Here is a 22687-nt window from a genome sequence, read left to right on the forward strand (position 1 = left end):
ACCTTCACATTAAGAGTCTTCTTCTCCTGTTGGCTTTTTTCCTAATACTAGGAGAGAACAATTGAGAAGACAGGGAACAGGAAAATTTCTTCAGTCCCCAATTAAATAAGGTCACCATCAACATCACCCCAAATAATTTTCTACACATAAAGAAAGTAGTGTTTGAGAGATCTGGCCTAATGGAAAACTGATAACAAAATTAAGGGGAAGGATTTAATTAAAGGGAAGGATACAGTTCTGCTTCAAGGTAAAAACTACGTATGCTAAAATAAAGGCTTTTTCCCAGAGTATACTTGTAGAGCATTAAACAAATCTTAAAATATCCACTACCACCAACACAAAGGAGGGAAACTGCCATGCAAGAAAAATAAAACAAAGACAGTACTTTCAACAAGCTCTTTGGATAAATTTGGATATGCTTTAGAAATTTTTGTTTTTCAAGCTCTTTTAAAGTCAACAATTTAATTCAACAAAAACAACTTTCTCAAGTCTTTTCATCACCGCCTGTACAGTTAATTCCTTCTTCTGAGACGGAAAGAAGGGACTCTGCTTGGATATGTAATATTTCAGAAACAAATTTTAAAAAATTAAGGAGGCATGGGAAAAATACAAATATGTGATCAAATCATAATGCTCTGCTAAGTGTACCATTTGCAAAAATACATGATGCTGGTTATTTGCCCGTGAGAAAATCCTGTCATCACACAATTCTTATAATGTTAAAAAAAAAATGTACAGATATATTTGGGGGGAAGGATATTAATTTCATCCCCTCTCAATCAGCTAGATTTACAATCTACTGAAAAAATAACGTTTCTTTAAAAGCTGAAATTCGCCACAGAAAACTGCGAATTTCATACCGATGTAAAAAAGTAAAGATTCACAACCAGTTACTAACCCAACAGTTTGACTTCTAGCATGTTAATGCTAGCTCCTTTGAAAAAGCCACATTGAACACGCAGATGATACACCACAAATGTGTGTGTACATCAAGCACAGGGCACAGAAGCCATCCTTTCCAGAGGCAAAAGCATTACACACAGCGGTGTGGCACAGCAGACCTCACAGAGCTTCGCTTGCACCAACGTGTCCACACGGGGCCTGATTCACACACTAGGACACGCAGCCCCGTATGGCCTGACAGCCTGTGAGCACCGTCCCTTCTCTTTCGACGGCCTTGGTCCCGAAGGCTCTAGACTATCTGGGCGTTTTCAAACACTGGCACGTGAAACTGATAGAACTTTCCTCATAGAAAGCAAATTAGAAAACTCAGATCAAACCAGTCTTTATTCTCCGCCCCCCCCCCCCCTCAGGATTCCACCCCCATCATATTTTGAATCGAACAAGCTCTTCTGATAATGTCCCCTCTGGGGACGTTTCCCGTCCCACAGTCGGGTGGCAGCGAAGTCTTCTGGAGGAAGATACGGGTTCCCGGGCGGCCGAGTCCATCCCCCTGGTGGGCGTGGCTGGCGCTGCTCGGGGAGGACCCTCCGGGACGCCTAGTGTGGGAGCCAGGTACCCTGCGCAGACAGACGCGCGGGCCGAGCCGTGCACCCGCCCGGCCAGGACCGAGAGGCAAGCAGAGGCGCGCGAGCTGCAAGCGCAGGAAGAGCAGCCTGTCCTGGAGCGCCCGGTTCCACCTCCACCTACCTGGACATGGAAGTGTCGACTGACAGGGAGGATGGGTAGGGTTGCCTGAAGCCTCCCGTGACGGGATATACAGGCTGACCTTGCCTGAGGTCACAGAAGAAAGGAACCCATCAATGACAAAGCATGACTTACCAACCAGCAGTAAGAGTTTGATGAGGGGAGGAACTCAACCAGAGTTTTGGGGGAGTGTTACCAGGGCATTGCTTCAGTCACCCGGCTCCTTCCCTTCCTCACCCTCCACCCAACCAAAGCACCAAAGTCTGCCTTGAAGGAAATCTCCCACCGCAGTCTGTGAACGACCTGTCATCTATCCCTTCCCCTCTCCCATACCCACGAATGCTTTGAACAAAGCAGGCAGGTAAACAATGTTTACCGAATATAACAGAACCTGAGAATGGTGAAATACTCCTTTTAGGTCAGTGGGTTCTTTATCAGAATCTTTGAGAATATCAGGGAAGGGAAGAAAGAAGGAGATAAAAGTTTATATTTATATAAAAATGAACCAAGTTTTTAAAACACTGCACTCCCCCCCCCCATATCCATGCTACAGGGAAGAAATAAAAGATCGATTCATTGGAATTATTGTCTCTCTCCTCTGAGAATTCCAGCTCTCCCTCTGTTTTTCCTACATCTCACACTTTTCATTTACACAGTCTTTTTTTTATCAGATGCCACGGATGCAACCCAGCCCAGGATTATTGCCCTTGAGTTGCTAAATTCAGAGAGAATAATTGATGTAGGTTTGAAAATATTTGCATAATCAATTAAATTCAGACTGAGTTATTGACTGAGAGATTTAACGCAAAGAGAAGAGAGAGAGCTGGAATTTCCATGGCAGGATGAGCCCTCCTTATGAAGAAGAGACAATATAAGGATGTCAAGGTAGGGAAACTGGGGCCTTGACATGGGAGCTGTGGGGACAGGGAGTCAGATAAAGAAAGGAGAGAGGGGGCTTCCCTGGTGGCGCAGTGGTTGAGAGTCCGCCTGCCGATTCAGGGGACGCGGGTTCGTGCCCGCGGTCTGGGAGGATCCCACGTACCACGGAGCAGCTGGGCCCGTGAGTCATGGCCGCTGAGCCTGCGCGTCCGGAGCCTGTGCTCCGCAACGGGAGAGGCCACAGCAGTGAGAGGCCCGCGTACCGCAGAAAAAAAAAAAGGAGAGGAAAATATTTGGCGAAGTTGCAGCACTCTGTCCATGGAGTGAGCAGTGGGGAGAGGAGAGAAAGGGGACTGGGAGCAGGGAAAGCTGCACGCTAACAATAAAATGACAAAAATAGGCCAAATTATATGCAGTGACTCTTCCCTAAATAGATTTCTTTTCCTTTACCTTTACAATTAAAAAATTTTGAAAGGAATGTTACGGATTTTTCAGAAATAACAAAATAGAGAGCATTTGGATTCTGAAAAAAGAAGTCCAAACATCAGTTTTTCATGCCTCTGAACTCAAACTGGTGCTTATTTTATTAAAATTCAAAAGATGCTTTTGCACTTGCATTTCTCCCTAGTTATTTGTCATTTATCTCACTTGCCCATTTATAAGCAAAGATTGATATTCAATACATCTAAGGTTATGTTTCAAAAATATAAGTTGTTCATAAAGAACTAGAAAAGAAAAATCCACACTAAACACTTTGTACAGGCATAGCAAATGCCCAAAGCCACAAATTGAATCCATAAAACTATAAGCTTCAAAGCAACTGCTACACAGCCATTTTCTACACATATTAGCAAACGAATTCAATCCATTTCAAAGTCTGAATGTTTTTTAATCTTTTAAATTGAAATGAAATAAAGTTAGCACCTGCTTGTTGATGTGAAGTTTCTTCAACTCAAGTGTTATCATTCATAAAGCTAATTTCCATGAATGGGAAGTAGAAGAACACGTGTTGTTCAAATGCCTGGCTAAATGTTGCAGGAAGGATCTTACCAGCCAAGAGGTGGGGTAATCTGTCCAACACCACCCGGAGACAGGGGATAAAAGGTAGGGATCTCGGGAGCTGGAGGATGTCTGGACATGCCTATTAAAAAGCACAACAGAGAGGTAGAGTTTTCAGATTCATAGGACATTCGACTTTAAGAGAAACAGAAAGGCAAGAAATTGCATGATGTCATTAATACTTAAGTTCTAGAATGAAACAATATTTATTTTTCAGATCCATTCAACAGAAGTCAGTTTGTTAGCTTTTCTCAAGATTTCAGCATCTGAGAAAACAGGCATTAAGGTAGTACATCTTGAGGAGCTCCTGAAAGAGTAAATATGCTGCTAGTAAAACAGGCATCAAAACAAGACTTTAAAATTATTTAGTTTGCCCTCATTATAATATCACTTTGGTCAGGAAAATGGTAGACAATTGTTTTTGTGTAGAATGGAAAATGACAGCCCTTCATAAGTAGAAGGCCTGCCGTGGTGTTCAAGGATTAGGTAAATTGCTACTTTCAGATTTTCACTGGCTCCCTTATGGACACATAGATTTGGGAAATGTGATACCTCAGAGGATCAAAGATTAATTAGAAATCATCTTCAGCCCCATAATGGTCGTACTTGATATGATTCATCTGGTCTCTGCCACTTCAGCTCCAACTAAGCTCTTCATCAAGTTGAGTCCTCTGGGCTCCAAGGTCAAGCTGTTCTGGATTAGTTGTATTCCACAGAAAATGAGAGTGCCACCAAATTGTTTCTTGAGCTCACACTCCCTGGAGCACACTGCCCTTTAACTGTAAAAACCACCTGAAGACTGTACCTAATCCTAGTCCCAGATGACACCTCTTTGTTTATATCTTACCTTGGGTACAGAAAAGAAGGGCTAAAATGCACACATAAAAATGCAAAATAAAAACTTAGATTTAGATTTGGGGGAAAGTGCTTCTGAGCAGAAAAAAGCCACAGGAGTTTCTTTACATAGCTAATCTGGCTTTAAAAGGCCACTACCATGTGCAAACACACATTCCCAGGTTTAACACCCAGAATATGCATTCAGTGGCTGTAATTACATTGGCCAGTATGCAAATTAAATTAGGTGAGTATACAGAAGATGCTCTTTAAGTAGGCTGCTTTTTTACTATTCAAAATGTTTATGAATTTTATTTGGATCTTAAAAGATACTCAAGGCCTTGAGCATATGGGAATGGCTTACGAAGTGTTGCCTTCAAAGTGGATGTTAATTTGACTTTGAAGTTAGGACAAACTATTTCTCAACTCTCAGAGAAAGGTCTTTAATCTTTCTCTTAACAGAGAGTTTACAGGAGATCATCTGAGGTTTTACCGTTTTTAAAAGAATAGTCTAAAATCTCCTTTTTTGATCTCTTATCACTTTCAAATTTAATGAGTATTCTTTTAATTCCTTTATATCATCAATTCACCAAAAGCACTGCATACAATGGGTCCTAAGGCATTCTGCAGATCCACTCTCCCCCACTGAAGCAGAGCCACTGGCAGTTGCTTTCTGGAAGCTGGAAGTTCACCTTAGCAGAGTGACTATCAAATCTCCCTTTATTTTAAAGCTAGAAATACTGCTTCTTTTGGTCACAGTAGACCCCAAATTTCATACTCTGGGATTTTTTTCTTGGGTCTGGGGAGGTAGGGACAGCAGGGGTGCCTAGAGTGGTGATTCTTGATGTATCAGAATCACAGGGAAGTTTCTCCAACTCGCTGCCTCCTTCACCCTGACATTCTGATACCTCTCCAAGCCTCAGGTTCTGCAGGCGGGTTGCTCAGTTTTGATAAGAAAAACCAGGCCAACTCAGAAGAACTTGGAAAACTTTGTGGAAATTTGAACTTGAAAATCATAATCAGAGATGGAATTGTCTCAATTGTCTCCTTTAATCCCTTTGTTGGAGAGGTGAAGTGACTGTTCAGGTACCTAAAACATGCGATTTGTCCTGGGAGCTTATCTCTGGGATGCAGAGAAGTAGCCTGCTTCCAATCACATGTCTCTAAGCAGACAAGCTTGAAAACCCTGCTCTCCATTCTAGTCCATTGTTCTGAGTACACTGAGAAGGCTGCATTAGTGAATCTGCGTGGGAGTAATTTGACAGAACAAAAAATACAAACTAGCTGGATTTGGTTTTACTGCTTAAGAAGAAAGGAAGGAACTACCATTTACTTAGCACCTGCTACATGCTAGTTCCTATGCTGGGTATTTAACTGGACTCTTTCTATTAAAATTCTACTCATATTTCAGATACCTCTCTATCACGGAATATTCTCTAACTTTTATTGCTCTGAGAAATCTTTCTTCTTTGAATTTACAACATTTCATTTGTACTTTTACATAGTACTTAAGATATTCTTCACTTTGGGCTTCCCTGGTGGCGCAGTGGTTGAGAGTCTGCCTGCCGATGTAGGGGTCACGGGTTCGTGCCCCGGTCCGGGAGGATCCCACATGCCGCGGAGCGGCTGGGCCCGTGAGCCATGGCCGCTGAGCCTGCGTGTCCGGAGCCTGTGCTCCGCAACGGGAGAGGCCACAGCAGTGAGAGGCCCGCGTACCGCATATATATATATATATATATATATATATTCTTCACTATGCTGCATGTGGGATCTTCCCGGACCGGGGCACGAACCCGTGTCCCCTACATCGGCAGGCAGACTCTCAACCACTGCGCCACCAGGGAAGCCCCTTCACTCCGTTTTATAGTGAGGTTCTACAAATGATTTCCTGCCTGAGCCTTGTACACTGCTTGGAAAAAAGAGACCGTGTTTTCCCCACCTGTGCATCAAACAATGGCTGTCTCCGGAAGAGGCTCTGAATATACTTCTGAGCGACTAAACAAATGAACAGGTGAAATAAAAGGACCCATTCCCCATGCTGGGTCAGTACTGTAACCATTTTGCACGTACATACACGATGTGGCTTAGGTCATTACATGAGTAGAATAAAGTGGATGTGTTTTCTAAATAGCTTACTGTTGTTTTAAGATCCCATTTCCAAAGATTCCTAGAAGTATGTGCCTCTCTACCAACTCCTGTGCTACTTTAGACACATTTCACATCATTCAGTGAGTATTTATTGAACACTTAAATATATTCTGGAGGCTCTATGCAGTATATCCTTAAAAAATTTAAACTTTTATATATAACTTTTATAAACACAGCTAAAAAGATTCTGGTGTCAGACTGTATGGATATAGTAATTCTGTCACTCACTAGCTATATGTCCTTGAGGAAGTTATTTAATTACTATTCTGTAAAATCAGAATGAAAATGAAATAAGTGTTGTTGTGAGGAATAAATGCATTCATATATAATACTGAGAAGTGCCTGGTATATAGTACAAGCACTATGTTGAGTGTTTGCTGTTATTTATAAGGATACAAACATATAAACAGGTACATAAACCCAGTATTTCTTTTTTTGTTGTTTTTTTTATTTTTGGCGGTACGCGGGCCTCTCACTGCTGTGGCCTCTCCCATCGCGGAGCACAGGCTCCGGACGCGCAGGCTCAGCGGCCATGGCTCATGGGCCCAGCCGCTCCGCGGCACGTGGGATCCTCCCGGACCGGGGCACGAACCCGCGTCCCCTGCATCGGCAGGCGGACTCTCAACCACTGCGTCACCAGGGAAGCCCTAAATCCAGTATTTCTTAAAAGCTCTTTCCTTTTAACATTTTTATCAGACACAATGAGTGGAACAAAATGATGGGTATTAGCTTCCCTTGCTTTTCCTACAACTAACTACACCTACACACCTGCACCCCGCACCCTGTCCCGACACACATACTGAGGGAAACGTAAAACCTAATGTGCTTCCTAATAGGAAATCAACCTAAAGTTATTTTCCTACAAATGAGAATGGGTTCTCCTGACAAGCAGTTTATATTTATCGGATAATTCCATCTAGGGTTAGAGTATGAACAGGATATTCTTTTTTTGGATTTGAGGGGGATAAAGCTAGCCAGCTTCCCAAGGAACTTTGAAATCAGCAACTCAGTACCACCATGTTATAACCAGCTGTATGTGATATAACCAAAAGTCAGACAAAAGGAGAGAAAAGAGAGTAAATGCAAGAGATCCAGTAAGCCTTAGACTTTTTTTCCCTTATACTTATTTTTTGGTGATCAATGTACCCAAATATAATGATATGAACTCAAAATCATGTAAATTAGTACTTTTAAAAAAATTAGTTCTTTTTTTTTTTCCTTTTTTTTTTTTTTTTTTGCGGTACGCGGGCCTCTCACTGTTGTGGCCTCTCCCGTTGCGGAGCGCGGGCTCCGGACGTGCAGGCTCAGCGGCCATGGCTCACGGGCCCAGCCGCTTCGTGACACGTGGGATCTTCCCGGACTGGGGCACGAACCCATGTCCCCCGCATCGGCAGGCGGACTCTCAACCACTGCGCCACCAGGGAAGCCCAAAATTAGTTCTTTTTAAACCAAGGTTTTATATCCCCCTAACTACATGGTGATGAGGTACATGAAGTCCAAGACAAAAAAAGTAATTAAAAACAGGATTTTTATATTAAAACAAATGTAAACTGTGTATGGAGTAGAATGCAAAAATCACACGAATTTTTAGGACAAAATACTTCAAAGAAACTGCAAGCAATTTCTGTTCATGCCCACTAGTCCCTTCTCTAGTTCTAAAAAAAAAAAAAGTTTGAGGAGTAATGATACAAATTACGATTAGCAAGGTAAAACAAGGTAGGGTAGCTGTAAGATATGGAAACGGAAGAGAAAGTGTAATTGTAATTGGTAGCTAGTCAGAAAATTGTTTCAAAAAACTGAACTCTCCTAGGGACTTCCCTGGTGGTCCAGTGGGTAAGACTCCGCGCTGCCAATGCAGGGGGCCCAGGTTCCATCCCTGGTTGGGGAACTAGATCCCGCACGCATCCCATAACTAAAGCCCAGCACAGCCAACATAAATAAAATAAATAAATATTTAAAAAAAAAACAACAAAAAAAAATTGAACTCTCCTAGAATTCCTGAAAGAACTTCTGAACCATCCCGTGTTACTCCTTTAAAAATTTGTATAATGTTATTCTTTTAAACAAGTCCGTTTCAAAGTGCTCGGAACAGGGACTGGGATATAGTAAGTACTATGTAATCGTTAAGTAAATTAACGGTTTAAAACTAAATAAAACATGCTGTTGGATTATTTTTGCTAATAGCTTGCTTGGGGCTTTTATATCTATCTTTAACTGTCATCTGCATCTTTATGGTCCTCAGAGGCCAAGGTCCTATTGGTCATATGGTCCCCCATGGCCACGGCCAAGGTCGTATCTTGAGTTTCCCTCTCAAACTCGGCCTTCTTCCTAAGATGCCTATCTTAATTCCCTTTCTCACTACATATTCACAGACCTGTCTCTGATGTTTCTTGTTCTGTGGAGGTCCTTGACAAAAGGAAGTAGAGGAGAGGAAGGGCTGGAAATGAGGAATAAAACAGAGGCAAACCCAGAAATATCGGCCTTGATGATTTCTGCCTTCTCTAAGTAAAGGTACCTGGGCTCCACTCAAGCAAAGTCCAACAGTAACTAAGTCCTCAAACAGTCGTCTTTTTAATAAAGGTGGGAAATGAACTTGATACATATTTAACCTAGAAGTGTTCACAGCAGTGGGAAAAACACCCAGCCTCTGAACTCCACTCCTGTTTTTTACATACTTACTATATTTTGTTGTTCACTATCGATCAAAGATAGGCCTGGACAAATGGATGAAGTGCTGGAGGTGGCACATTTGACCCCTGTATACATCCTCTGCCTTCATGTGGTTTTACAGGACCTTTTATTTTGAATGTCCACAGATCCCGTTGAGGCCCAAGCATGTATGTACGTGGACAGAATAAGGGCTATCCTGTGAACAAACTCCCCCTCAAAGTCTGCTCTAAGCTGACAAGACCGGAAGGCTTGGAGAACCCGAGCTCTGTGTCCGACAATGGACCCACACCCACACCCATCAGGTTAGAAAACAGGCGTCTTGATTTTTCAGACCGCTTATGATGTGTGTTTCTCTGTAAATGATACAGAAGCAGAACTTGGTAATAATGTAGAGAAGCAAAATAAGACTCATGTTGCTTTGACTTTAGACAGAGATGGTTTTGTACTTTAATTATATTTATATCTAAATTGATGCTGGGAAACAACAAAGAGAGGAGAAAACACAACAGGGATATAAAGACCAAAAGAAATCACAAAAGGCTCAAAAAGGTAACATTTGAGGGAAAAAAATCTCCTGCTTTGTCCCTTTTCTACCTTTTTTTTTTTTTAAACACTATCATCAACACCTAGTACATGCTAAAATAAACAAATACGGCAGGGGGCACCGAGGACTGAATTTGTAATATATTTTCACAACATATTGGTTTATACTGTGATCATAGATCATCAGAGCTGTCACTTTGAAATGACCCTTCAATATTTTTGTTCTGTTTTTTTTTTTAATCCTGAAAAGAACCCAACCACAAATCCTTGTATGCTTATTAAAAAAATTGCTATCAAATAAATTCCTCTCGTCTCCTATGAATGTTATCATGACCTACCCAGTGACACGGGCAGAGGTGAGGCCACTCAGACTGATGACATGAGGCTCCTCGCTTATCCGAAGCGGCCTGGGGAGGGAGGCAGGGCTCTCACCTTGTTTGGAGCTGACATCCGATGGGATGTGTGACGGGTGTGATCCTGGAGAAAAGTGCTCGTCGCTGTAAGTTATGAGGGGGGTGAGAGGATGGACTGCGTGCGATGGCTGCACCACGGGCACTTTATTTGACTGCAAAGTAACCACAAGGACAACCGTTAATACGGACGCCCACCTCCTCCTGCCTCCTCTCCCCGCACAAGTCACACAATAGCAGTCACTGGGCGCCAGCACAACCCGAGAATCATCTCCAGACCTGGACAACTGAACCATCTGCTCTACTCACTTAGATCTTCAGGATTTTCTCACGTGCATGAATATCCCACCAAGAAACAACCAGTTATTTATAACCAAGGCCCCTTTGGAGATGTAGGTTGGTCACTATTATTCCACATGACGTAAGTTCTAAACATAGATATTTACACTCCCCTTTTGGATTATCTCCTCAGGTTAAAGTCAGCAAAGAGCTACTGGAGCAAAAGTTGTGAATGTTTTATAAACTCTTTCTTCATTATATATGTTTCGCATAAAAAGGGCACTCAATAAATATGGTTCAAAGAATACATAAATGAATAAATATTGTCAACTTGAAGGGCAACTTTTTAAAACAACCCAGTATATATGAAATCTGCTGTATTGACATCACCTTAGTTTATATAATTCTAGAGTTGTACATCTTTCAGAACCCCATTATACCATATAGTTTTATAGTTTTGTCAATCAAACATGACCGTCATTCATTATGCTTTAGAGCTGCTCAGTTCATCTTCAGGTTCTTTAGTTTCTAGAAGTCTTAATTGATAAGAGCGAATTCCCAATCTTGAGTTTAACTGCATAATGTGAAATATGGCTTGTCAGAACACTCTAAATTGTTAACATTTATATTTTATATGTCTTATATTTAAAAGTAAACTTTATTATTTAATGTGGAATTCTAAAAGCGTATAACAGTAACCCGATTTAGAGGTTCAGGTTATTTATCTGGACTTCATCAATTTGAAATCTGGAATTCTTTTGTTTGGCTAAAGTTGACCCCGCCCCCAAGAAAGTGCTTACAAAGCAAATCAGTAATATAAACAAGATTCAGAAGTTTAACCTAATCAGGGGATTGTTTTAAAAGAAACTCTACCCAACCCCCCCCCAAGAGAGTAAACTCAACACAATTATACACATGCAAAATACGTTTCTGATTTCAAATTCATCTCCTAATTAAAGCAGTCTCAGGAAGATCTCTATTTAGAAACACTACAGTAATAAGTAACTTGTGAATTTAAGAGGAAAAGGCTATAATGAATTGTAAATATCCTCTCATTCACTAGTTCAGACATGCCTTCACCACAGCCAGTTTGAAACAGTGAGACTGTTACTGTACTACAGACTAAAATGCACATGAAATCACTTTCTCCGGAAACAAATATCTGTATTAAAAAAATTTAAGTGCCTGAAAACTGCACAGTGTGAACTGCTTAAAATATAGGGACATATCTGAACGGCTGAGGGCCCATAACACACTTGTGTATGGTGGCTGCACCTATGATGTGCGCTGATTATTTCATGTTTTTTTAAAAATTAGGTATAAACAGTAGGTGGCTCCAACAGGAAAAACCGTCCCCTCAGGAAAATTAGGAATAATCATACAAGTAACCCTTAATTCTCTTTACAGTTAGTAATTCTCTATACCCTATCGTTACAACCTGCACCCAAAAGCAACTTATAAAAGAAAAAAAGCAAGGGGAAAAAAATCACACTTTTTTAGACAATGACATAATATCCATACTAGACTTTCCCCTATTTTATAATTATCAGCTTCCCTCCAATGGCAGAACTTGCATAGCTCATATAGCCCTTGGCATTTATTAAATAGAGCACCATTATCAAAGCCACATGCCTTTTCTCCCTACACTTCTGCACAGACATCTATGCATATAAATGTGTAAAAGGTTAAAAAAAAATCTTTCAGTGCTTTTCAAGGGTTAATGATGCAGTCTGTCATATACACAGAATGAGCTTCTTAAATACTTAGAATGCTAGATGAATGCTTCTTAAAATATTTAGAATGCTAGGGGAAGTGGGAGGTGGGTGGGTGTGAGAATATTATTATTATAAAACCTTTTAAATACAGCAAAAATCGCAACAGCCAAATGCTAAAATGAATATATTTCAACTATAGTTTAGAATAACTGCTTTGAGTTTCATTTTTCAGAAGTTTTATAAGAAGCATAATCACCAAACAATCTACTTAGATATTTTCTTGGGGTAGTGAAAAAAGCATTGCAGAAATCTTCTGGGAAAAAAAAAATATATATATTTATTTTGCATGCCTTTCTCATTTCCAGAGCACCACCTTAAGGAACCTGCATTAGCAGGCAGCATCTTCTTAATGTCTGACCTATCCCTCCAGTCATATAGCTCAGAATCCGGTGCCATGAATTTTTGTTAAATTATGCTATCCTTGCTCTCCTCTTAATTTTACGGTTTTCAAGACAGATTTGCTTTCCTGTGGGAAGGAGATAAGAAGCTGAGGATTTTCATTTAAGCTCTGGCCTTGTCTTATATTTTGCAAGATGGATAGCGGAAGCAGTACTAGTAGGTGTGTTAAAGCCAACAAGGATTATGTCTATTTTTGTGGCCAAATACAAGCAATATGAAATCTTAATAATATGAGCGAGCCCAATTCTAGGGTTTATATCTCGCCTCCTGCTGATCACCTCTGCTACGTATACAAAAGGGTCTAACCGACACCACGGATGCTTGGCACGTCGCCCTCACAGTCAAGTGTCCTCAGCCCTAAACGATGGGCTTCCTCTGACATCAGGAGCTGCTGCCCTCTGATGCTACACGCACACACAAGGAGAGAAGCCAGGCACCGCGACTTCGTGTAAGTTTTAAGACAGACAATATAACCACTCTGTTTTATCGCCCACCTTAGGATTTTCTTCTCTTTGTTCTGAACTTTTTATTTTATATTGGAGTACAGCTGATTAACAATGTTGTGTTAGTTTCAGGTGTACAGCAAAGTGATTCACTTACACATATACATGTATCTATTCTTTTTCAAATTCTTTTCCCATTTAGGATGTTACATAATATTGAGCAGAGTTCCCTGGGCTCTACAGTAGGTCCTTGTTGGTTGTCTCTTTTAAATACAGCAGTGTGTGCATGTCAGTCCCAAACTCCCAACATAACCATTCTTAATTCTAGTCTTCTAATCTCCAAATAGCAATGTGCTGTATATTGGGGAGGGGAGTGTGTGAGGAGAGAAATTAACTAATCGACTGCTTAGCTTCTATAGACAGACTTACGTAACTACGTTATAATGCCTAGTTACAGGCATGTATGTGGGCACATGTGTAAATTCATTAAGCGCCTAAAATGTGCCAAGCACTATTCTAGTGCAGACGGCCAATACAGACAAGGTCCCTGCTTTCACGCAGCTTCCTCTCTAGGGGCCTGGAAATGGGGATGCGGATATTGGAGACTAAAAAAAAAAAAAAAAAAAATGCGTAAAAAACAAAACAAAAACCCCAAGCAAAATCTGAAAAGACATCAAGTGCTAAGAAGAAGAGGAACCAGGTGATAGAAGAGACAGTGTATATCTCATCATATGCCTTCGTATCACATTAAAGCTGTAAGAAACCGAAAGTTCATTTAGTCCAAGATCATTACTTTCTAAGACAGGAAGCTGAAAAACAGAGGTCACCAGGGAACGGGTGGGTGATCAAGCCATGACTACTGTCAACAATTACAGTAAGACAGCATTGCTCACTACACAACTCCAGTTAACACAGGGCCACTGTGACAAAATATGGGAATGGAGACCCCAGGGGCACTTAAGAGAGTAGAACCAAGCAGTAGGAAAACACCATCTTTTTGGCTCCTACTCTGTGCTGGCAACTGTGCACCTAGTACTGTACCTACTGGGACCCCAGTCTCCTGACTCCCCCTCTGGTGCTTTTCCCAGCACACAGCTCCCCGTAAGGGAGGGAGGAAGGGCAAAAATCACTTCGATTCTTTTTCATTCACAGGTACGGTCAGGTTAAGTCTTCGCTTCCAGAGGAGAACCACCAGGTACTCCCAACATGTGTCCTTCCCTTGATCATCTCAGGAAAACAGCATGCACAATTACTGCACCTTTACAGGACACCTGGCAGCCTTAAGTCGTCCCAAATGCTCCATGCCTGCTCAGAGAGAGGTTCAGCAACTTGCCTACGCTTCTACGGCAGCAAGTGGCTGAACCGGGCCACAGACCTTCACCTTCCGATGCCAGCTACACATGTCAGGCAGGTGATCCACTCAGGTGAGCAAAGGAAAAAGATGGAAAGAGCAGGTACTGGAAAAGGGGTCGAAAAAAATATCCGGGGTGGATTCGAGAACACAGCTCTCCTGCCTATACTCGGCACCCGTAAGTGGCCATTCAAGGAGGAATCCCGCAATCTTTTCCCAAACCGGAAAAACCACCATCAGGCCACCCTTACCCGCGAAGCACATAATGATTACAGTAACTAACACTTAGCCAAGTACTTCCTATGTACTAAGCACTTTATAAGTATCTTTGAGGCAGATACTATCATTAGCCTCCTTTTCCAGATGGGGAGGCTGCGGCACAGAGAAGGTAAGTAACTTTCCTGAGGACCCAGAGCTAGTAAGTGGCAAAGCCAGGTTCAAATGCAGGAAGTCTGGCTCTAGAGGCCACGTTCATTACCAGTAGACCACGCGGCCTCCCTGAAGAGCCCAGCTCATACAATCTTGGACACTGAGTTGACCACCTGGGCTGTAGCTGACAGCATGTGACATCCATGAAATGCCCATGTGGTCTCTGTCCCCCGCACAGCAATCACATCAGACAAAGAGGCACCTTAGTAGCAGCGGTTAGAGCTGGAGACTCAACTGCCACCTTTCTCTCCAGGACTGGAAAACATTCCAAGGAAGCTAGCTTGGCCGCCACCCTGGTTGGTCCCTGCAGGTAAGGACTTCTTCGGCATCACGGCCAATAAGGCCCACACCTCCTGTGGACATGAAGTGGGTGCGACTTAGGGATCCTGAGAGCCACCCCCAAAGCAGCTTCCCAGAAATGACCCACTCACCGCTGGCAATAACTCAAGCCGTCGTGAATGTCTTCGGCCTCTGAGGATGTGGTCTGGGAAGGACTAAAACGTGGCTCAGCTCCCTCCTGGCTAAGGCCGTGGGCCTGCCGTAAGTGGAGTAACTGGGGGCGAGACCTGCTGGCCTGCTGGCCAGTCCCCGTGGTGCACACCTCCACACCTCCACTAAAGCCACAGTGCAGGATCTGGCTGGGCATGGAGGTCCCGAGTTCCATGTCAGCTGGCTGTGCATGTTATCAATAGTCCTGGTAATAACCGAATCCAGGGGAATTTTGACACTCCACCAACTTACTGAGGTGAGGAATTTCATCTGGCCTAAATCGTTACGGTGGCATTTTACTTCTCATTAAACTCTTAAGAAGTCTGGTGTTCGTGAAGTAGAAGCCGTGCAATTTCACATCGTGCCTTCCCGTCCTCTTCTGAGAATCTGAGCTTCTCAAGCCTTCCCACAAAGACGAGCAGATTTAATTTGCCCCAAAAGGATACAGTGATTCTTGCATTCACTAGGACTCAAAAGTAACACCTGGTACTGGAAATCTTTCCTAAGAGCCACCAAAGCTGAACACCTGATTCATATCTGATGTGGCCGTCAAATCTAAATGACTACCGGCTGGGATGCAGCAGCTTTTTTCAGATAATGATGAGGTCCCAGACTTTGCAGACTTCCTGAGCGGGAACTGATAAAACTCTAAGGTTCACAAAGGACAGGTATTCCATGAGCCCAACTCTGGAGGCAAAGGGATGGTCTCTACTGGACACCTGGAATATTTTCCCTAAGAGAGGAAGGAACATGTTGTAGGGAAAGGAATTAATATGCGCTGGACACCCAGTAAGTGCCATGATTACGGCCACGCCTTTGTATCTCTGGCTGGCACTCATGCACAGAGGTGGGCGGCATCATCTCTATATTTATAGATGAGAAGGCTGAGTCCTTTTGGACACAGCTAAGTAATAATCAGAGGAGAGAGAACTTGTGCTGGCACAACGGGGCACCCGTATCCTTGACTGTCCTGCCCCACATTGCTCACTACTGAGCTCCTCTCTCCGCTGCTGCTCCAAACCACCCTGCCAGCTGAGCATGGCCTGCCCTGGGCTCAGCTGTAATGAAGGGTCTGGACAGAACAATGGGTCACTTGGAAAAGACTGATGCCACCAGCAGGACTCCAAACAGACTGATGGAACTGCTGATAAAATGAAAAGGTGTGACGCGCCCTCCGTGTTCCCACTTCTCTATAAGGTGATGATTTCTATAGGTTTCCTCATTTAAAACTAAAGTCACCCCTAAGTTAGGTGTTACAGTTTATGTTACACAGAGAAGAAAGCCAACGTTCTGAGAGGGTAAGCAGTTTATACAAGATCACACAGGATTGTTAAGCGGCAGAGACAGGATTTGGACCCAAGTTGGAGACTCTGAAGTCCACAGCTTGTATCCCAAGGAACCAAAACCAGACAGTGCCGGCATCCTCTGGTTGCCAAGTGGATGAGATGAGTAATAATACAGTTTAATATTCAAGTACGTGGGAACTGGAGGCAAAGCGTTCAGACATTCAAATACCAGTTAGCTGCTATGCTTAGGTAACTCACTTAATTTTTCAGAATCTCAGTCTTCCCATATGTAAAATGGGTAGACTAATACCTCACAGGATGAAGGTGAGGATTAATGAACAATGCAAATAAAATATCTATCAAGCCCTGGCATATAATATATGCTCAATAAATATTTGTGGAATGGATAAAGGGAAGAGGAAAGGGAAAAGAGGGCCAATAAATGAATCACTGTGCTCCCCAAAGTTCAAATCACTCCTCTAAGACACAGTACATTTTAGAATTTAGAACTGTGCTTTCTTTCAGATGAATTACCCGCCAACTCTCCCTTCTGCAATTGGTTTAATAGGAAGACAACTGTATTCTCCTATCTGCTTTCACATTCAAACCTCCAATTTGATATGTTATTTTGGTTGAAATATAGGAAGAAAATCTGACCTCACACAGATACGTTGTTGAAAAGGGAAGGACTATTTTAATAATTTTTTCAGGTAATTGTGGATCTTCTTTGATACTAAACCAAAACTCAACAAGTGGTAGTTTAAAGGCTTGCTGCAATGTAGAATCAAAAAGCTTATCAATATATTTTTCCTACTCTTACATTAAAATCGATTGCTCTGTCTTGCACTTTGAATTCACCCATGTATCATTTTGCATTGGGTCATTTGGAAAATAGCCTTCACTGAGTTGACATATTTTGTTACACAATATAAAAATCACATTCAGTAATGTCATCACTCATCTCATCAGAAAAGCTTTAAGGATTTGGGAAGTTACCAGGCCTACAGTAGTGGTTAACAAGTTTTCTAAAATTCTAATTTTTGCTTGAAAGCTCCAATTTTATCACTGGCAACAAATGCTATCAAGTGTTTTCACTGAAGAGAGAGACTCACCTTACTCATTTGTGAGAAAGTGTCTGCCAAATACCGAAGTCCAAAGAACCACAGTTTGTCTGTCAGTTATGCAGTCAAGGGGTCAAGATTTGATAAAATTAAAAAATTTTCTACTGCTTCCTCAAGGATCTTCTAAGTGACACTGGCATTTTTTTCTACCCTGGGAGGGTGTTGTGGTGCAGAATTCAGTGACTATCAGTACCTTTTGGTGCCAAGGCACCAATAGTTTTACCCACTGTTGCTCTTGGACCAATGATGCAAATGCCAACACACAGTGGAAAAGGCAACTTTGATAACATGATAACTCCGTTATCATGACAGTAGCTCTGACCTCGCGGACACCCTATCTCAGGGAGCCCTTTGAAAACTGCTGCCTGTAGTAAAGTAATGGTACAGAAATAGTTGCTGATTGTGGATGATCCAAGCCGATAACGTGAAAAGTGTTATTTTTGTTAAGCTGAATTCAGAGAGAAATTGATTCATGGGTTACAAAGGTAGAATGCTTTCATGATGTACTGAGTTACCATTTTTTCCTTCCTAGTTGCTAGTATCATAAATCTGTAAATCAAGAGAAATTTGAAAAGCAAACAATCAAAAGTAATATACCACATCCTTTTAAGTAACATTAACATTTTTTTACACTCCTTCAACTCTTTTAACTCAGTATAGAACCCCAGAGACTTGTGTTCATTCATTCAATTTGAATTATTTTCTTCAAAGGAATACTTGACACATTATAGCCGGGAATAAGGATTTGCACCCTTTGGTGCTAAGAAGCCTTCTTCAACTTCCTCAGGTACACCAGTCATCACTGGCTCGACGCTTGCAGCCCCAGGACATGACGCCGTGCATTTACCACACTGCATTGTTACTACCTGTTTGTGCATCTGTTTCCTAGATAAAGATCAGGTCTTGGTAACTTATCGCCAGTGTCTAGCCTAGGTCCCGGTAGAGTGGAGACAATCAGTACCTACTTCTTGTGACTAAAGGTCTGAATGAGGCTTTCCACACGAAGAAGTCAGCTCTGCTCAAGAAAGAATTCCCACCCTTAAATGAAAAACAGGCATTGATCCTCATATTTTCTATTGCTGCCTAAAAAATTATCGCAAATTTATCAGTGGCCTTTAACACATCACCATGTATTGTCCCTCGGTTTTGGTGGGCAGGATCCTGGCATGGTGTGACCTGTTTCTTAGCTCAGGGCATCACAAGGGTTGGCCGGGCTGAGTTCCTGTTTGGAGACTCTGCCAGCTCACTCTTGCTGTTAGTAGGATTCATTTCCTTGTGGTGATCCCCATTTCCCTGCTGCTTTGTCACGGGGGGGCCACTCTCGTTCCTTGACAAGCAGCCCCTCTGCTGAGCATCAAATGCTTCTTGCTTTGAGTCTCTGATTTCTTCTTCTTTGACCTCTGAAGAAGCCTGCTTTCCAAGGGCCCCCCATGTCAGGGGTATGTCAGGCCTACCCCATAACCACTCTTTCCTAAAGGCAACAGTGAGCATAAGAGAGAAGGGAGAGCAGCTCTGATCAGCTCAGGATGCTGCAGACCGGATGCCGTCTGTTAAGACACAGGTCAGCCCCTTCACTCTCTCAGCGTTTCTCTGTTTGCAAAATGTTATCACCAATTAATCTTCAGCAGATAAAACTGAAGTACCATTACAAACGTAATTTATCTGGTCTTACAGTTCCTCTGGCTACACTATAAAGTCCTGAGGTTTAGTTTCGTGTTTTCCTCCTCTCCTTTTTGCTCTCTTTAATCCAGGGACTACATCGTCAACAGCGTGTGACTCACACGCATCAGAGTTCACGGCAGTGGCGGCTCAGAGGGGAAGGGATAAGAGAGGATTCATAATTCAAAAAGAACCATGTACCAAAATGTTCACTGCAGCTCTATTTACAATAGCCAGGACATGGAAGCAACCTAAATGTCCATCGACAGATGAATGGATAAAGAAGATGTGGCACATATATACAATGGAATATTACTCAGCCATAACAAGAAATGAAACTGAGTTATCTGTAGTGAGGTGGATAGACCTGGAGTCTGTCATACAGAGTGAAGTAAGTCAGAAGGAGAAAAACAAATACTGTATGCTAACACATATATATGGAATCTAAGAAAAAAAAAATGTCATGAAGAGGCTAGGGGTAGGATGGGAATAAAACACAGACCTACTAGAGCATGGACTTGAGGATATGGGGAGGGGGAAGGGTAAGCTGGGACGAAGTGAGAGAGTGGCAGGGACATATATACACTACCAAACGTAAAATAGATAGCTAGTGGGAAGCAGCCGCATGGCACAGGGAGATCAGCTCTGTGCTTTGTGACCACCTAGGCGGGTGGGATAGTGCGGGTGGGATAGGGAGGGAGATGCAAGAGGGAAGAGATATGGGAACATATGTATATGTATAACTGATTCACTTTGTTGTAAAGCAGAAACTAACACACCATTGTAAAACAGTTATACTCCAATAAAGATGTTAAAAAAAAAAAAAAAAAGAGAGAGGATTCAAACACCTTCCCCTCCCCTCCTCCCGTCTGGGAAGTCAGGGAGAGCTACGTGCAAGGAAAGTTTCAAGGTAACTACAGGGTCATGGCTTAAAGAATGGAAAAGGGCAATCACTAAACAGAGTTGAGGCTCCAAACAGATTTATTTTGAAGAAAACGTTAACAACCAACATATCAGATTTCAGCCAATTATCTGCCTTTTAAGAAAATTTTTAGAAAAATCATTATTTTATATTTAAGTGCAAGTCTCTTATTACAAGGGTCTATGTAACCTGAAGCTTTTGGCTTAATTACCTGACCCTAAAGAGTCATATAATTGTCTTACTATTTATTAACCACTAATAATGCACTAAATGCTGTATGAAGTAAACATGGTAGAAGGTAAATAAATCAAAGTTGTAGGTTAAAACCTGGATGCTTGAGTGAGAAAGACAAGAGAAGGGACATTCACGGAATATTTGCTATATTCTAGGAACTACGAATGACACTTACACACTTGTGATCAAATTTATTTCCTCATTTTCAAAGAAGGAAACAAACTGAGGCTCCGAAAGGTTCAGCTCTGCCCGGTGTCACATAGGTTAGCTTGTAAATGTTTGAACCTGGATTAAATACAGATCTGTTCTATCCCAGACAGATGAGCTGTTCACTGTGAGCTGCTGAAACGAATGGGAACAAGGGGAAATAACTCATTCTGGGAGCCTAAAGGGGACCCACACGTTTCAGTCCCTGGAGTCTATAACTCAACAGACTGGGGTTAAGCTGAGAAAAGATCAGAGTAAAAGGGAAAATGACTTATAATTAGGTAAAGGTACAACATACTATTATTTGATTGATTTCACAACACCTTCAACCACACCCCTAATCCTCAGAGCGCTGCATTTATTTTTGATGGTAAAGGCTGTTCTTGGAAAATTAAAAGAAAGAACTGGAATCATTCAAGACAAACAAACCAAAGAACAAAACAAAGAGGTTTGAGATTTGCTGCGCTAGTGGTAAGACACTAGGAGATGAGGCCAGACAGTGGCTAATTCAGAAGTTGAATAATGGGAGGAGGCATAGGTGAAAGGAAGGATCACTAGATTCTAAGGAGGCAGGATAAGGAGGAGAAGACTGCCTGGGCTACTAGCTGTAGGGGCGTGGGGCTCTGTGGGGTGCACAGGGGTACGTAAAATTTTACAGCGGAAGCACATGGGGTAGAACAGAATGCCAATGGTTCGTAGCATTTTCTGGATCATAGACATCGTGATCTGATGAAAGCGGTGTGTAAATGTTTTTATATACAAACACAATCACACATTAATGGACCGGGGTGGGAGGTTTCGGTGTGTACCGGGAAGGACAGGGAACGGAGTAGCCCGTGGACCCTAGATTGAAAACTGCTGCCCTATTCTAAGATAGAAGTGCTTTAGCAATCACGAAATCCTAACAATTTATGAATAAGCTGGAGTTTGGTTAGCACGCTGAAAGTAGTGTTTGTGTGGGTCATTGGGAAATAATGAAAGGCACACAAGTCAGTGAAGGTGGGTGAGAAGTCAGGGCCAGGGCCTTCTTTGTCTACCATGAGAGGCCTGAAGAGAGGCAGCTAGCAACAGTTTCCTCTGTAGCCCAGTGACAAGGCTGCGTAACGACAACAGGGAAAGGGAGAATGAGGCAACTCCAGGAGCTCCGCAACCAGAGAGGGAGTGTACTGCTTTGGGGTGAGTGAATCCCCAGAAGTTCTCCTCTGAATCTCATCAGCCATCAATCCTGAATAGACTCGGTCAGGTTTTCTGGTGCCGGTCCGAGCACAGGCTGGTTAAAAAAAAGACTCTCTCCACCCACTGCCCAGGGACAGACATTCAAAGGGAAGTTAGTTAAGTCTTCCTACTGCCACCACAGCAGAATCTATCTATCATCCAGTTTCAGAGGGTTGGAAGATTTCCCCGTGGCACTCAGAACGTCCAGTCCGAGAACTGCATGACCCCAGATCTCCTTGGGGGAGAGGGGAAGGGGGGAGCTTGCAGGGGGTTGAGGGCAAGGAAGTCCCACAGCTACCCAGGAGAGTGGATGAGTTGTTTTCATGTTTGGGCTGCAAACGGATGGTACAAAATTCCACAGGAGCAAAGGCCAACAGGCTTAAACCTGGTATTTTCATATGGAAAAGGGATCTTGCACACTTAAAGTAACTATGAAAAGCATGTGCATTGTTTTAGTTTAGATAAAATTGATTTCTGCTTTAAGATCAGGTGTGAAGCATTTACAGAACAGTAATCAGGCTTATGCGCCAGTTTTGTCCCATCAAGCTGTCTCTGATTTTAATAAGTGCCATACGTGTAAAATATTCCCTGCTTAAAACTGGGTGTTTTGAAAAGCGAAAAGAGTAACATTTATGTCTGTGGGGGAACCCTCATTTTTCTACAGCATTTGCTAAAGGGTCTTTCAGAA

The 22687-nt window shown here is 42.4% G+C and overlaps 1 protein-coding gene across 6 annotated transcripts in view; it reads right to left on the minus strand.

The window, feature by feature from the left end:
* The window catches only part of LEF1 (lymphoid enhancer binding factor 1), a 120849-nt gene that overhangs the window by 29835 nt on the left and 68327 nt on the right, over window positions 1–22687 (minus strand). For 4 of the 6 annotated variants that reach the window (XM_059067679.2, XM_059067681.2, XM_067036467.1 and 1 more), the window contains exons 4-6: window positions 10213–10345; window positions 3577–3667; window positions 1651–1734 (exon numbers count right to left, since the gene is read on the minus strand). In XM_059067679.2, the coding sequence (XP_058923662.1) occupies window positions 1651–1734; window positions 3577–3667; window positions 10213–10345 (308 nt within the window). The remainder of the gene's footprint in view (window positions 1–1650; window positions 1735–3576; window positions 3668–10212; window positions 10346–22687) is intronic. The other 2 variants (XM_059067680.2, XM_059067682.2) reach the window with 1 other exon arrangement.

This window comes from Kogia breviceps, chromosome 6 (assembly GCF_026419965.1).
Source record: "Kogia breviceps isolate mKogBre1 chromosome 6, mKogBre1 haplotype 1, whole genome shotgun sequence".
Classification (NCBI taxonomy): Eukaryota; Metazoa; Chordata; class Mammalia; order Artiodactyla; family Physeteridae; genus Kogia; species Kogia breviceps.